The 15,243-nt window shown below is 36.7% G+C and overlaps 2 protein-coding genes across 2 annotated transcripts in view; both read right to left on the minus strand.

The window, feature by feature from the left end:
- Positions 1-2,693, minus strand: part of LOC135704899 (cilia- and flagella-associated protein 45-like) — a 39,017-nt gene extending 36,324 nt beyond the window's left edge. The window contains exons 1-2 of the mRNA XM_065226439.1: positions 2,544-2,693; positions 2,281-2,476 (exon numbers count right to left, since the gene is read on the minus strand). Coding sequence (XP_065082511.1) covers positions 2,281-2,476; positions 2,544-2,653 — 306 coding nt within the window. The 5' untranslated portion in view covers positions 2,654-2,693. The remainder of the gene's footprint in view (positions 1-2,280; positions 2,477-2,543) is intronic.
- Positions 2,694-3,964: 1,271 nt separating this feature from the next.
- SmD3 (small ribonucleoprotein particle protein SmD3) lies at positions 3,965-4,798 on the minus strand. The gene is made up of 3 exons (XM_065226379.1): positions 4,402-4,798; positions 4,270-4,308; positions 3,965-4,065 (listed from the first exon to the last, which is right to left on the minus strand). Exons 1-3 carry the CDS (start codon positions 4,712-4,714, stop codon positions 3,974-3,976), a joined length of 444 nt encoding a protein of 147 aa, XP_065082451.1. The 5' UTR covers positions 4,715-4,798; the 3' UTR covers positions 3,965-3,973.
- Between the last annotated feature and the right edge of the window lie 10,445 nt (positions 4,799-15,243).

Raw genomic sequence — 15,243 nt, forward strand, 5'->3', positions numbered from 1 at the left:
GCTGCCCAGTCACGGCGGCCCATACGGCGATGTCACTGGTGCTGGCAGTTTTTCTTGTGCTGATCCACGAAAGCCTTCATCGATAAACCAGCAACCTTTAGGTGATACAAACCACCACAGCGACCTCTACTTGCTACAACGATTTTCTTCTTGTCAACGATCTGGCAACTTGCTTCATCAAAAAACACTTTCAGTCCCTGTTGTGTCAATTTTCCTACAGACACCTCAGACACTAGGCTCGTGGACAGTCCAGGCACGAATTTCACACCACTCATGTCAATCTTCACAATTTCATCTTCGCCATCGAAGCCGAACAACACTCCACTTCCTTTGCCAAGCACTTGCGTTCGCTTCCCGTCCGCCAGTGTAATGCATTCGCCAGTGAACTCCTTTAGCGAAGTTGTTCGTCATGTGGGTACTTGCCCCGCTATCAAAGATCCCCGCAGACTGCTCGCCCTCTTCAGTAGTGAACGCTACACTGATAAAATTTCAAAGATTGTTTTTATGTGTCCCGCACATGAATGTTTGCAATGTGATCAACAAAATGATATTTTTGTGTCGGACGCATACTTAATAGGTATGTGTACACATAAAAGCCATGTATAACCACACATACTATTCATTCGACACATAAATTTCATTTGTGCTTCTGGGTGGATTCTGTTTATGTGTGGTCACATGAAAATCATGTGGAATTTCACATGGAAATTCGTTAATAAAAATGTGTGAAATTTTATTAGTGTACATTCGGTGGTTCACCGTGGGCTGCTTTTGCCTTTGCACTATCACCTCGACCTTCACCACCCTTTGCACTACCAGCAAAGAAAAATACTAAGATGAAACAGTCGGAAGAAAAACATTGTATTTTAAACGCTCTTCAGACTGGAGAGTTATAACATGTTATAACGGTTGTCAAATAATTGCAACACAGAAACCACCATCAAGATAGCGCTATAACATATTATAACGTTATAACTCTGTAGTCTGAACGTACTATAAGTGATGCAGAAAACATCCCTCGTTTTATATGAGGTTTATAGATGTTTTCTTCATACTTCCTAGATTTCATCATTTTCCAAAATAATTTTCTTTTGCTTTTATCATTAAATGTTATTTAAACGTGCATCTTTCTGTTTTAATACCACTATAAAACTTGTCGTATACAAAATCAATCTTAGTTGAATTTTTACGTTCTTGAAGAGATTCTGTACTTTTCAGTTTGACGTAAACATTGACGTCGGAATGTCTCTTCACGCAGTGACAAGTTTCTTATGAGGTTTTCGGAGGTTTGTTATAAAGAAAGTAGAAAACACTTTTTATGACATCTCATAAATTAAAACAACTGCAAAGGTGCAGGTTGCCTTATAAGGAGTTGAACATACTTTTAAATAACACTCTAGAAATTGTTGTAATAAATGTACGCTTTGCTGCTTTCAAAATGTCATTATGACGGATCGAAGGCGTGTTGCACTAAAATATAATTTTCATACCATTGGCAAGAACATGATAGATACTTATAATACAACTTTTATAAAGCGGAGTTGGTCTAGTTAGGAAGTAATAAGTCTACCACGCCAAGGACCAGGGTGCGAATCCAATGCTAATTTTATTTTGCCGCTGGTTTTTATTATGTTTCCAAAACATGTTATGAGACCAATATTTAGTTTTATAAGCTCCACGTCTTGCGCTTTTTAGGTTGTATAAATATATTAAATGATGTATATTAAAGTATTATTGATTCTTTACGTAAGTACTATATAAGCAATACTTGGCCTATGGTGGTAAGCTCCAACCGGTATTATCCTCGGATTAAATCCCTTTCACCAATGTCGGGCTGCTTTGTGGTCGATGTCGGTGTTAATCGATAAGACATAAACAAACATTTGACAGATCCACAAATCAGGGTCATTATTAAAAGTTTATCTGAGTTGGAGCTTACCGCCACTGGAGCCTCACTATTGTCCGTCAAGTTGGACACCGGAAAAGCCCACACGCAACATTCGATTTTACTCACATTCTGTACGTTAAACGCTGTACAGAGTGGAGAGTTATAACATGTTATAACGATTGTCAAATAATTGCAACACAGAAACCACCATCAAGATAGCGCTATAACATGTTATAACTCTGTAGTCTGAACGTACTATCAGTCTCGAATACAGCGCACTATGTGCGCCACTAAGTTAAGCACAGAACAAGAATAAAATCGATTACGCATGTGGGGTTTTCTGGTTTTCAACTGTACCGATAATATCTACAGTAAATTTGAATATTACTCACTTTCGCCTTGTTCTGTAGTTTACGATATTCCTTTTTATGCCAAATAACTGGATAAACGGACACATTCTGGCTAGGAATTAACAAATTTCGAATATTATCCTTCGAAACAAGCTGTTCTATTTCTTTCCCTTCATATGGATTATCATATCGCATATGGATCGGACGAAAACGTAATAAATGACTACATTCTCTAGGACTGAAAGAAAAAAACATTACTTTGAAAGGTCAGTTTAAACTTTGCATAATCAATGTATTGTGCTTACTGATGCCTCGTGTACACTCCTGGTATCAGGGGGTGTTCTTCAATACTATTCACATAAGTTAATTTTGATTGATCTTTGACAAAATTCTTTTTAAACCTTTGCAACGCCATGATTCTTGAAGTTTACCAGTTTTTAATCTGTGAAATTTGTTGTTAGTTTATTTTATGGCGTTGCTACGATTTACCAAAGCGGTCATGTATGAAGTCAACTCAATGGCGTTGCTAAGGAATAACCCTTAGTGGATTCGATCGATACGAGTTTTGTTTAGAAAAACGTATGATGAAACGTAATAATGAAAGATTATGCTGGAGACGGTTGATTCGATTCCCGATCTGGTCTAGGGTGATTTTCTGTTTCGTTTGTAAGTTTTCCCAGCAGCTTTAACATAGAATATCTTTATAATAATCATTAAATTATTATAATCACATAATATACGAATGTCCAATGGCCAGCGTTTTATCGAAGACAACATACAATACTTTCTTCTGAGGATGGAACCTTTGCTATCCAATTCATTCGAAGCATTAATCTTTGAGCGGCAGATAACGCGACTGTGTCTGTCTCATGCCGGTCGTTTGAGAAAATGGAAGAGTTGCCAGTCTTCTTGATATGTTGTCTTCGGTTTTATGCTATGTTCAGAGTATGGATGTGTTTTTCTGTAATAACAATTATTATAACTCATAGTTGAAGATGCTTGTCTAATATCTATATACAATCTTCACACTGCCGTACTCTAACGGAACTATCAACTCTATGCTTTCATCTACTCCATCTATCGTATAAAAATTACCACTACAGTCTGTTATTTGAAATTAGCATCTTCAACTATGTAAATGGTTGACTTCACGTAGAAGTAATACTAAAAACATATAGTCAAAGTATTATAACTCGCCAATCTGAACATAGCATTCGAAAGCTCTCATTGACACCTGACATCAATATAAAAGTGCAGATCAGGTTTTAAAGTGCCAAATAAAAAGTTGTTACCAAGAAAAAGATCATCTAATGTTCTACCTTTCTATATTAGTAGGAAGACGCTTTTTCCATGAACTCTGCAAGATCATCCCTATTCTCTATTCCGATCCGTACAAAAAATGGATCATAAATCCTTTTCGAACGGAATCTAAATTAGGGGATTTCAATAAGGAAACACGTAAATTGCTTTCCTACACACTTAAATTGTTTTTGCCGAAATGGGCACCACCGAACAGCTTAGTGAAAAATTTGCCGAGATTCAGCTAACAAACGGGAATATTGCCGAGATCTCAGTAAAAATAAATGCCAAGCTAGCTCGGTGGTGCCCATCTCGGCGAAAATACCTAAGCGTGTAGCTATAAAAAAACTGTATTAGTTAAATAAAAAAACGGCTAATTACCTACAATGATTTGTATTTTCCGTATTTAATTTTCGATTTTTATATAGACTTAACATTACAATCCACCTCTTCCTCTGCCGCCAGAAGGACCTTGGCCTTGCCAGTTTCCTTTGCCTTGTTGACGGTTGCCCGGACCTCCACCGCCACCTAGAAGAACAATAAGAAGTGATTGCCCAGAATTTGTTAAGGGCTGCACATATTCCACGTGGACAGATTTTGAGAGATTTTAAACCCTTTCCCTCTCCAAATATAATTTTTTAAATTTGTATGAGCCGTAGAAACACTTTCTCCTCCCTCCATAAACTGTTTACGTGGTATAGGCAGCCCTTTACCAAAAACCAAAAATATTACCTCCACCACCACCGCCCCCACGACCACGTCCTCTAGCCGCTATAAGAAAAGAAAAATCAATTGGTTTTCCGGAGTTCTACATATTGGTGTATATTCTGCTGCCAGTTACACCAAGCAAATGAAATAACCTACCTTGTGCTCGTAAAATCGCCGATTTTCCTCTTCCAGCCGTACCAGCTTTCGCTCCCTGCTTTTTAAACATAGGAGCATTTTTCAACATATCCGGCAGAATCATGAACCGAATCTTGGATCCTCGAATGTACACATTCTCGAGATTAGATGTCCTCCCATCGCGATAGGTTACGGTCAGCTGCGTCATTTGGCAGTTCATGTTGTCTTCGGCTTCTATAAGTTTTCCTCTGTAGACTTCACCAGTGATTGTCTCGCAGGTTACAATATGGCCTTCCGCTTCATGAAGCACCTTAATTGGAACACCGATCGACATATTGACACAAATTTATGAAATAAATTAAATGAAAACGTTTGCCAAGCAAAGGACGCTGTTCAGGAAAAATAAAAACTTTAATTTGAGGAAGAAATGTCAGAAACAAGCGCGGCTACCTAACAGTGCAAAGTATATCGATAAGGTTAGTATGTTCGATAATAATGTCGTTTTCGTTTTTGCGGTGTAGCTACACCGGTGCTACACTGCCGAACACCGGAATAATTTAGGGTGCTGATATAGTATGCATCTTTGTTTCCAAACAATGATGTTGAGCTGTCAAAGACTCGCGCTTATTCCTGCTTACACTACACCGGTGCTACACCACAAAATCGAAAACGACATAAGTTCCACAAGATCCACAGGAACTGAGCTGCCCAGATATTCACGGAGATGAAAAATTACCCAAAATTAAGTACTTTTCACTCAATTCCGGGGTTCAGCCCAATAACCCAAATTTGAGGAAATCGCGTACACGGTAACCAGCGTAAACACATTAATGAGTAAAATTTCACACATTTCGTGAAAAAAGGGGCCTACTCATAAAATGTGTAAACTGCGTTTACACATTTATGTGTAAACCCAGCAAACGTCAAAAGAAGTGTATTTTTTATACATTTTTCAAGAACGGTTTTTACAGCAAAATGTGTAAAAAGTAATCATTTCTAGAACTTAAATATTATGGGTGCGCATGGTTTTTTTGATTAACTTTGGAATTTTCTTATTTGTGTCAGTGGTAAAATAAAGATTGCTCGATTATTGTATATATATATTATTAAAAAAAGAAATGCCATCAACAAAAATAAGTAGCGGCACTGGAGGTGTTAGTGGTAAGCGTGATTTCCTCTCACCCTAGCAGGCCTGGGTTCAATCCCAGTCGACGCTGCCGGGATGTTCTGAGGCATAACATCTCTGATCGCGCCGAGGATCACGCCTTCCTTCGGAAGGGAAGTGAAGCCATTGATCTCGTTTTCCGTGCTGAGCACCAATGCTACCGACGTGCCAGGAAGGCAGCTCCCACACCTGGACCCTACCTATCGACCCATCAACTCATGAACCGGGGACCAACGGCTTTACTTCCCATCCGAAGGAAGGCGTGATCAGAGATGTTATGCCTCAGAACATCCCGGCGGCGCCGACTGGGATTGAACCCAGGCCTGCTGGGGTGAGAGGTAATCACGCTTACCACTACACCACCGGCGCCGTTAAAAATTAGTATATGAAGTATATAAACTAAACTAAAACTAAAAGCTTTGAAAAAAGTATAAAGCACCTACCCGCTAGAAGTCCATCGTTGCGCACTGTCCAGTTTGGACCGTAGTTCTTCCATTTACCTTCTGTTCTTCACTGAAAATTTAGCAAATGGCGTGCATCAACAAAGCAGGATGTAGCAAAGTTTGAAGTTTTTTTTTACCCATCAATGAGTATAAAAATACACATTTTTTGAAAGGTACTACATTCTTAAAATGTGTATTTTTTTACACATTTTAGGTACTCCAAATTTACACATTTTTTGACAGCTGCATCTAAATATTAAAAATGTGTATTTTTTTACTCATTTATGTGTTTACGCTGGGTTACCGTGTACTACACTGTTAAACCACAAACGAAGTGACAGACGGAGCGGCTCGAAAACTTTGGTGACTAACCTGCTATTGCAATTTTTCAGTGTACCACATGGCAATAGAGATTGCTGACGTTTATCGTACACACACTAAGTAGCGTATACGTTTTTTTTTTTTTTTTTTTTTTTGATTATAGTCACTTTAACGCTCTTGGGTCATTCGTGACTTGTCCGGAGGTGAGATTTGAACTCGTGACTTTGGCGTGAGTGGTATGGATGCTAACCACTACGCCGGGGTCGCCCCCAGCGTATACGTTTACGAGAAATGTTTTCATCGGGAAAAAATCTTTCAGAGCGAAAAAATTTCCTGATGAAAACAAATTACTAACACAATCACACTTTAGCAATCTCTATACCACTACTACTGGATAGTACCATATAGAGGTAACTCTAAGACTAGAAGGTCCCGTAGAAACGTGCTCAACTTTTTGGCACAGCTCTGGTACTCTCTTCGGTCCCAAGCTAATCGATTCACCCCTCGAAACATAGGAAAAACCAATAACCCCTCATTTTATCTGTCAAAGTTTCATAGCGAATCAAAACAAACATTGCGTAGTACCATAGAGGTAACTCTAAGACTGGTAGGTCCCGAAGAAACGTGCTCAACTTTTTGGCTCAGCTCTGGTACTATCTTCGGTCCCAAGCTAATCAATACACCCCTCGAAACATAGGAAAATCCAATAACCCCTCATTTTATCTGTCAAACTTTCATAGCCAATCAAAACAAACATTGTGTAGTACCAGAATTTTCACTAGAATGGGGTACGTTAATCGATTTGCTTGGGACCAATAGGCTAGTCAAGTAGTGAGCCAATTTAAAATCGTTAGTTGTTACCGGTTGGTAGTACCACAAACGAAGTGACAGACGACTAACTGGCAAAGAAATCCATTTAAATAGTGTGGTTCACTGTAATAGAATTTTATTGGAAGCTTGTGCCATCATCCACCAGATGGGTTAGTTTTTTTGTTTTGATTTGAACAAAGTTGATTTTGTGTACAATGATTCTTTGACAGTGGGCAAAGAGTGCGTATCATTTTGTCATCTTTTCATGCTTTTCATAGCTTGGGACTGCTTGGGACCGTTGTTCTGGTACTGAGTGAGCCAAAAATAATAATGATTTTCTTCGGGACCCAGTGGTCTTAGAGTTACCTCTATGGTTGTACCCTTCCGAAAACGGCAAAAGTGCTACCATAGAGGTAACTCTAAGACTAGAAGGTCCTGAAATAACGTGCTCAACTTTTTGGCTCAGCTCTGGTACTCTCTTCGGTCCCAAGCTCATCGATTCACCCCTCGAAACATAAGAAAATCCACTAATCCCTCATTTTATCTGTCAAATTTTCATAGTGAATCAAAACAAACATTGTGTAGTAGTAGAATTTCAACTAGAATGGGGTACGTTAATTGTTTGCTTGGGACCAATAGGGTAGACAAGTAGTGAGCCAATTTAAAATCGCTAGTTTCGTTTTGATTGTTGGTGCTACCTAGATGTACCATAGAGGTAACTCTAAGACCACTGGGTCCCGAGGAAAATCATTATTATTTTTGGCTCACTCAGTACCAGAACAACGGTCCCAAGCAGTCCCAAGCTATTTCACTCACCCCTGCATGTTCTGCATGAATCCACACACCCCTGATGTTATCTGTCAAACTTTCATAGCGAATCAAAACAAACATAGTGTAGTAATAGAATTTCAACTAGAATAGGGTACGTTAATCGTTTGCTTGGGACCAATAGGCTACTAAAGTGGTGAGCCAATTTAAAATCGTTAGTTTCGTATTGATTGTTGGATGTACAATGAAGGTACATAATAAAATGTTGTTACAATGATTTTTATCGTATTTTTCATTTATTTTATTGTTAACATGATTCGATCATGAACAATAATGAACAAATCTATTACAATAAAAATTGTTGTTACATTAAATATTGTTGTGTTTTCATTGTGGGCTACGTCACGAACAATAAAAATAAATCTAATTGAAGCATGCAGACTATGAGAGGGTCAGCAACACTTCCAATGTAATCAAGATAGGCGCTGCCCGTATGGCTCTGGCTTTGACAGTTCGTTTGGCTGACCGATATCGGACTTGCTCTATTCGTTGCCAAGTCAATTGAACGCCTCCCGACCAACCATTTTGTTAATTTTCTTTAATTTTCCATACATCGATCTTCAAAGCCATTCATACGAAAAATCGATAGCGATCGTCACCATTTCATGAATAATTGTAAAGATGCTAAAAGTCTCACTCACCCCTGCATGTTCTGCATGAATCCACACACCCCTGATGTTATCTGTCAAACTTTCATAGCGAATCAAAACAAACATAGTGTAGTAATAGAATTTCAACTAGAATAGGGTACGTTAATCGTTTGCTTGGGACCAATAGGCTACTAAAGTGGTGAGCCAATTTAAAATCGTTAGTTTCGTATTGATTGTTGATACTAATGTAATCGATCTTTCCTTTACCGATTTCTTTTGAACTGCGTACTGGGTCAAGAAATGCTAATTAAAAGAAATTTCTTTAGCATTCCGTGTCCTATCCCGTAGCACGTAAAAACGTCATTACTTTTCAGCTGCGTACCAGGCTTGAAGCCTGGTACGCAGCTGAAAAGAAAACGGAAAAGTAATTTTTGAGGATTTTTCCCAAAAGAAAGTTTGACAGCTATAGTCTGCTAAATTTTGACATTATAGCGAAATGTCGTCAAATTGTAAAATCAACACTTATTAGTGTTTATGTTGTTTAAATGCATCCAAAACATCAGTTTTGCAATAAACGCCAACATTACCTAACGGAATAATTGATCAGACCACTATTCCGCAAGGAAAGTGAAATTGCATTCAGAATGCGCCACCTTCATGTCGATCACGATACTAATGTAATCGATCTTTCCTTTACCGATTTCTTTTGAACTGCGTACTGGGTCAAGAAATGCTGAGGAAAAGTAATTTCTTTTGCATTCCGTGTCCTATCCCGTAGCACGTAAAAACGTCATTACTTTTCAGCTGCGTACCAGGCTTAATCAGTTACTTGACAAAAATAAAAATAAAAACGCATCCAAACCAATAAACAGCTTGTATACATCCTATCAATATCGCGACTTTATACATTTCAGTGTATAAACCATTTTTATACTAAGTACGTATTCTCTCATTTTATACCGATCTATGCGTCGGTCGGGAGAGTTGCGATTTAGCGTAGCTTTTATACTATTTAAGCCTAGTACGCAGCTGAAAAGAAAACGGAAAAGTAATTTTTGAGGATTTTTCCCAAAAGAAAATTTGACAGCTATAGGCTGCTAAATTTTGAGATTATAGGGAGATGTGGTCAAATTGTAAAATCAACACTTATTAGTGTTTATGTTGTTTAAATGCATCCAAAACATCAGTTTTGCAATAAACGCCAACATTACCTAACGGAATAATTGATCAGACTATTATTCCGCAAGGAAAGTGAAATTGCATTCAGAATGCGCCACCTTCATGTCGATCACGATACTAATGTAATCGATCTTTCCTTTACCGATTTCTTTTGAACTGCGTACTGGGTCAAGAAATGCTAAGGAAAAGAAATTTCTTTAGCATTCCGTGTCCTATCCCGTAGCACGTAAAAACGTCATTACTTTTCAGATGCGTACCAGGCTTTAGATTTGAATATTTTCTGAGTGTACCGCCATAAAAGTTGGTCCTCATGGAAAATTGGCGTTGACGGCACTGTCGAAAAATTTGCTCTTCCAGCAAATGTAGACAGTTTCTTATGGGAATTTTCGGTGGAGTGAAAGGATAGTACAAAGTCCGCCATGTTTCACGCACAGTCTGACGTTTGCTTATGGATTTTCTCATAGGAGTAAAGAGCTACAGAGTCGCCGTCAACGCCAATAGGAAAAGTTCTTCTGAAGTCCACACAGAGAAAAAAAATTACCCTAAATTTAAGTTCTTTTTAATTAATTTTGGGTAATTTTGAGTTTTGCATCCCACTCTCACTTTTTGTTGTTGTCAAAAACGGAGCGAGAGATTCGACTTTCTCATGACTATCGTTCAATAAGCTACACTGATACACGCAGAAAAAAATATTTTAAACGTAATAATATTTGACGTAAAATTAATAAGAATTTCATTTTGTTTTGACTGCAAAAAGAAATCATTATTGTTTCAACAATCCAGTATTTTTGTTCCTCAAAACCCATGGATTGTTAAATCAAAAAGAAAATCTTTTCGAATTTACAAGAGCTTTCATGGTTTTGACGTAAGCTGTCAAATTTGGCAGCTGGGTCAACAACAAAAATATGTTTGTTTTTAAAAGAGATTTCTTGTTGATTCAATCATATTATTTTATGAAGTCTGACAATTCACGCAGTAGAAATAAAAATATGTTTATTGATTCAAATAATTATTCAATAATATGGCCATTTTTTATGTTTTGTTTTATTTTTCACTGATCATCCTTCGGAAGGGAAGTAAAGCCATTGGTTCCCGGTTAATTAGTGGATGGGTCGATATGTAGGGTCCAGGTGTGGGAGCTGCCTTCCTGGCGTCGGCAGCATTGGTACTCAGTACGGAAAACCAGATCGACGGAAAAAAATCAAGGAAAAAAACAGAAAATTGATTATATGTAGCAACTGCAGCTCGAACTGCAGCATACTTACTTGCCTCAAGTCTCACGATTTTCGGAAATTTTGCACTTATTTCCCGAAATTCACAAGTTTTGTTATTGTTTACATTTTTGTCCGGTTGAAAACGAGGGAATGGTTGGTAGTAATTTTTGCATTCATGGCCCGGGCAATGGACACAGCAAATAAATGCTAAATTAATATGAACTATTGTCGGTTTAATAATAAATTATTGTTATTTTTACAATAGTTGCAGTTGAAAAGAGGCTTATTAAAACAAAAAGAATCCTATTTTGAATTTCTATGACTAAGTTTTATTGAAACAACAAAATGCAATATAATTTCAACCGGAATTGTTTGTTTAAATACAACTAAAGTTTTTTTTTTTGGTTCAATCGAGGGTTCAATGCAAACAATTTTCTGTCCGTGTATATTAAAATATTCTCATTTTGCTTGAAATTTAATCAATTTGACATTAAACTCAATTTAATCACAAACGTTCGTTTGTGGTTTAATCATATGGAATGACTAAAAATAAATTCTCTCTTTCTAAAAAATGAACATTTGATATTAAACCGAGTATTAAACCCAGTTTTATCATGGTTGATTACACTCAAAGATAAATAAAATTAAAAAAAAAACTTAAAAATTATGCAGATTCCCGCTTCACGTTATTGAGTCCGAGCCATGATTACTTCGGCAGTAGTCATGCATGATTAAATCCGAAATAATCTTTCCAGTTTTACATTTTATTCTTTTTGAATATTAATATGTAAACAAAAAAGATTAACATTCAATCAAAAATTATTAAAATAAAATCAAAAATGATTAAATTTTATTCAAAAAAGATAATTTTCAATCAAATCAACCATGATCATACTGGGTTTTATATCAAATGTCTATTTTTTAGAAAGAAAGTATTAATTGTTATTCATTCAATATGATTAAACTGAGTATAATGTCAAATTGATTAAATTTCAAGCAAAATGGGAATAGTTTAATTTATCAGTGTAGATTGAAAATTACCTTTTTTGAATAAAATTTAATTATTTTAATAATTTTTGATTGAATTTAAATCTTTTTTGATTATACATTAACATTCAAAAAGAATAAATTTAATACTGGAAAGATTATTTAAAATTTAATCATGCATGACTACTGCCGAAGTAATCATGGCTCAGACTCAATAAGGCAGCCCAGTGGCAGGCGCGTAGGCATCATGTTATACCGTGGCAGCGGGCCCAGAACAGCAAAATAAACGATTTGAGCCCGGGACATGCTGCCTACTGTCAAACGCTGCTGTAAGTATGGGCCTTGTCACTGGCCTGCAATAAGGTGAAGCGGGAATCTGCATACTTTTTAAGCTTTTTTGATTTAATTGATCTTTGAGTGTACTACACGAAACGATAATCAATTATTTTATTCGTGTGTTTCACTTATACATTTTTGCCGAGATTTTTGCCAAAACATCAGCCTTAACCACAAACGAAGTGACAGACGGAGCGGCTCGAAAACTTTGGTGACTAACCTGCTATTGCAATTTTTCAGTGTACCACATGGCAACACCACTACTACTGGATTGTACCACATGGCAACACTACTACCATAGAGGTAACTCTAAGACCACTGGGTCCCGAAGAAAATCATTATTGTTTTTGGCTCACTCAGTACCAGAACAACGGTCCCAAGCAGTCCCAAGCTATTTCACTCACCCCTGCATGTTCTGCATGAATCCACACACCCCTGATGTTATCTGTCAAACTTTCATAGCGAATCAAAACAAACATAGTGTAGTAATAGAATTTCAACTAGAATAGGGTACGTTAATCGTTTGCTTGGGACCAATAGGCTACTAAAGTGATGAGCCAATTTAAAATCGTTAGTTTCGTATTGATTGTTGCTACTACTGGATTGAAGTAGCATTTTCACCAAATGTACTAGAATGTTTTGGTTCTACCTCTTTCACTCTACTCATAACTGAAATGCATAAAAAATGACAAAATGATACGCACTCTTTGCACACTGTCAAAGAATCATTGTACACAAAATCAGCTTTGTGCAAAACCAAAACAAAAATACTATCCCATCTGGTGGATGATGGCACAAGCTTCTAAGAAAATTCTATTACAGCGAACCACATTATTTTATTGATTTCTTCGCCAGTTAGTCGTCTGTCACTTCGTTTGTGCTTATACATTCCATAAGACAAACCACATAGGTCCTATTAAAGAGCCTAAATGTATAAAGAGGCGACATGTCAAAATTGGAACAATCAATTGTCTGTCAAAGTCATAGTAAAAGTCATTCCAATCGAACAGAAGACCTGTCAAATGGATAAGATGTCGTCTCTTTATAAATTCAGGCTCTTTAGGTCCTATAAGAATGCATAAAAGGTATGTGTAACCGCTTATACATTTTATTTGACACATCATCTTCATTAACTTTTTGCAAGGTGTCTGCTTATTAGTTGACTTATACATTTTATAAATAATCAGCTATAGAAATTTGCCAAAAGGTATAAGGAGATTTCTATCCGTTTAGTGAGTTGCGGTATTCTCAAATTTGAGCCAATTGAACTTAATTTTGGGTAGAAAATACACACGAGTAAGTAATTATTTTTGCCGTAGTCAAATGCAAACTACTAGGGTAGAGAACTACTTCGGCCTGATTGCCCATTTTGGGCCTATCGAGCAGAAAACTTTAAATAAATCCATGATTTCAGAGTTAACAAGTCAATTATGCGTTTGGTAGGATACTTTAGTTAATAAGCTACCGAACGACGTCAATGAAAACGCGTGGTATGAAGGTTTGCACCCATAATTCCCGAAAAGAAAAGAAGCGCTTCGACCGAATCAATTTTTATCTTCATCCGATAAGGCTGTCCACGAGACAGTTGCCACCAGTTGACTTTTTTGTTTACCAGAACTTTTGACAGATCACAGTAGAACTGGCAGTTTATTCTCATATGAATTTCTGCTTTGTTTATGTTTACATTCAGCACCATTAACACCAGATCACTCACAAACTCTAGATATCTAGCTGTCAGTGCCACTGAGAAACGTCTCTTGGATCACCTTATAGGCCGCACTGATAAATTAAACTATTCCCATTTTGATTGCAATTTAATCACATTACATTAAACTCAGTTTAAGCACAGACAAACAGACATAACACTCGCAAGTTGTTCATCGAACAAGCATTTAACGGTCAATTTAAAAGTGTCGTAGTTGGTAGTACCACCACCTATGGCGCGCATAGTCATTTCCCTTGAGTTTGACGTTTACACACTACCGCCATCTGTTCAGCGTGCTACCCACCACAGTGTACTCAACAGATGGCGGTAATGTTTTAACGACGATGTTTTACAGTGAGAAATATACAATGTGTTATGTCTGTTTGCCTGTGGTTTAAGCATATCGAATGATTAAAAATTAATACTCTCTTTCTAAAAAAAATAAGCATCTGATATTAATCCCAGTTTAATCAGGGTTGATTAGATTGAAGATTATCTTTTTGGAATAAATTTAATAATTTTTTATTCTATTTTAATAATTTAATAACTAATAATCTTTTTTGATTATATAGGGGAAATGTCTTTAATGTTGGCCTATGGATCCTATATTGGGCACATCGCTAAAAATTTGGTATTTATCATTTTTATCTAGATGAACGCGTTATTGGGACGTTACTAATGGATATTTTTGGTTGCTATTGAAAATTTAGTCGATTGCTGAATTTATGAATGGGCCCAAATTAGGAACACTCAGGCCGACATTACCTTCATTTCCCCTATCAGTATTGAAAAAGAATAACATTTAATACTGGAAAGATTATTTCGAATTTAATCATGCATGTCTACTGCCGAAGTAATCATGGCTCGGACTCAATAAGGTGAAGCGAGAATCTGCATATTTTTTAAGCTTTTTTGATTTAATTTATCTTTGAGGCAGGGTTACCAAAACTACAGATAATTCTGTATTTCTACAGATTGTTCAGAGTTTTTAAAACCAAGAATCTGTTTTCACAGATTACAGATTTTTAGGATTTAAACAGATTACACAGATTTTAAAATTATGATGTTTGATTAATTAATTATATTCAAAAACAAAACATTATTTTCACTATTTCGATCGGATTCATGTCAATGTTATTCATTTGTCAACTTGTAACTCCCAACATAGTTTACCCATTTTTGGGTAGGTTCAGTTTTGACAGATCTGGGTGGATTCTACCCAAATTTGGGTAGTTTTGAAATAGCGTCAATAGAAGAGTATTTTTTACACATTTTTCAAGTGCGG

This window comes from Ochlerotatus camptorhynchus, unplaced genomic scaffold (genome assembly GCF_037179485.1).
Source record: "Ochlerotatus camptorhynchus isolate MF236.1 unplaced genomic scaffold, CSIRO-AGI_Acam_v1.1 ptg000250l, whole genome shotgun sequence".
In the NCBI taxonomy this organism is placed as follows: domain Eukaryota; kingdom Metazoa; phylum Arthropoda; class Insecta; order Diptera; family Culicidae; genus Ochlerotatus; species Ochlerotatus camptorhynchus.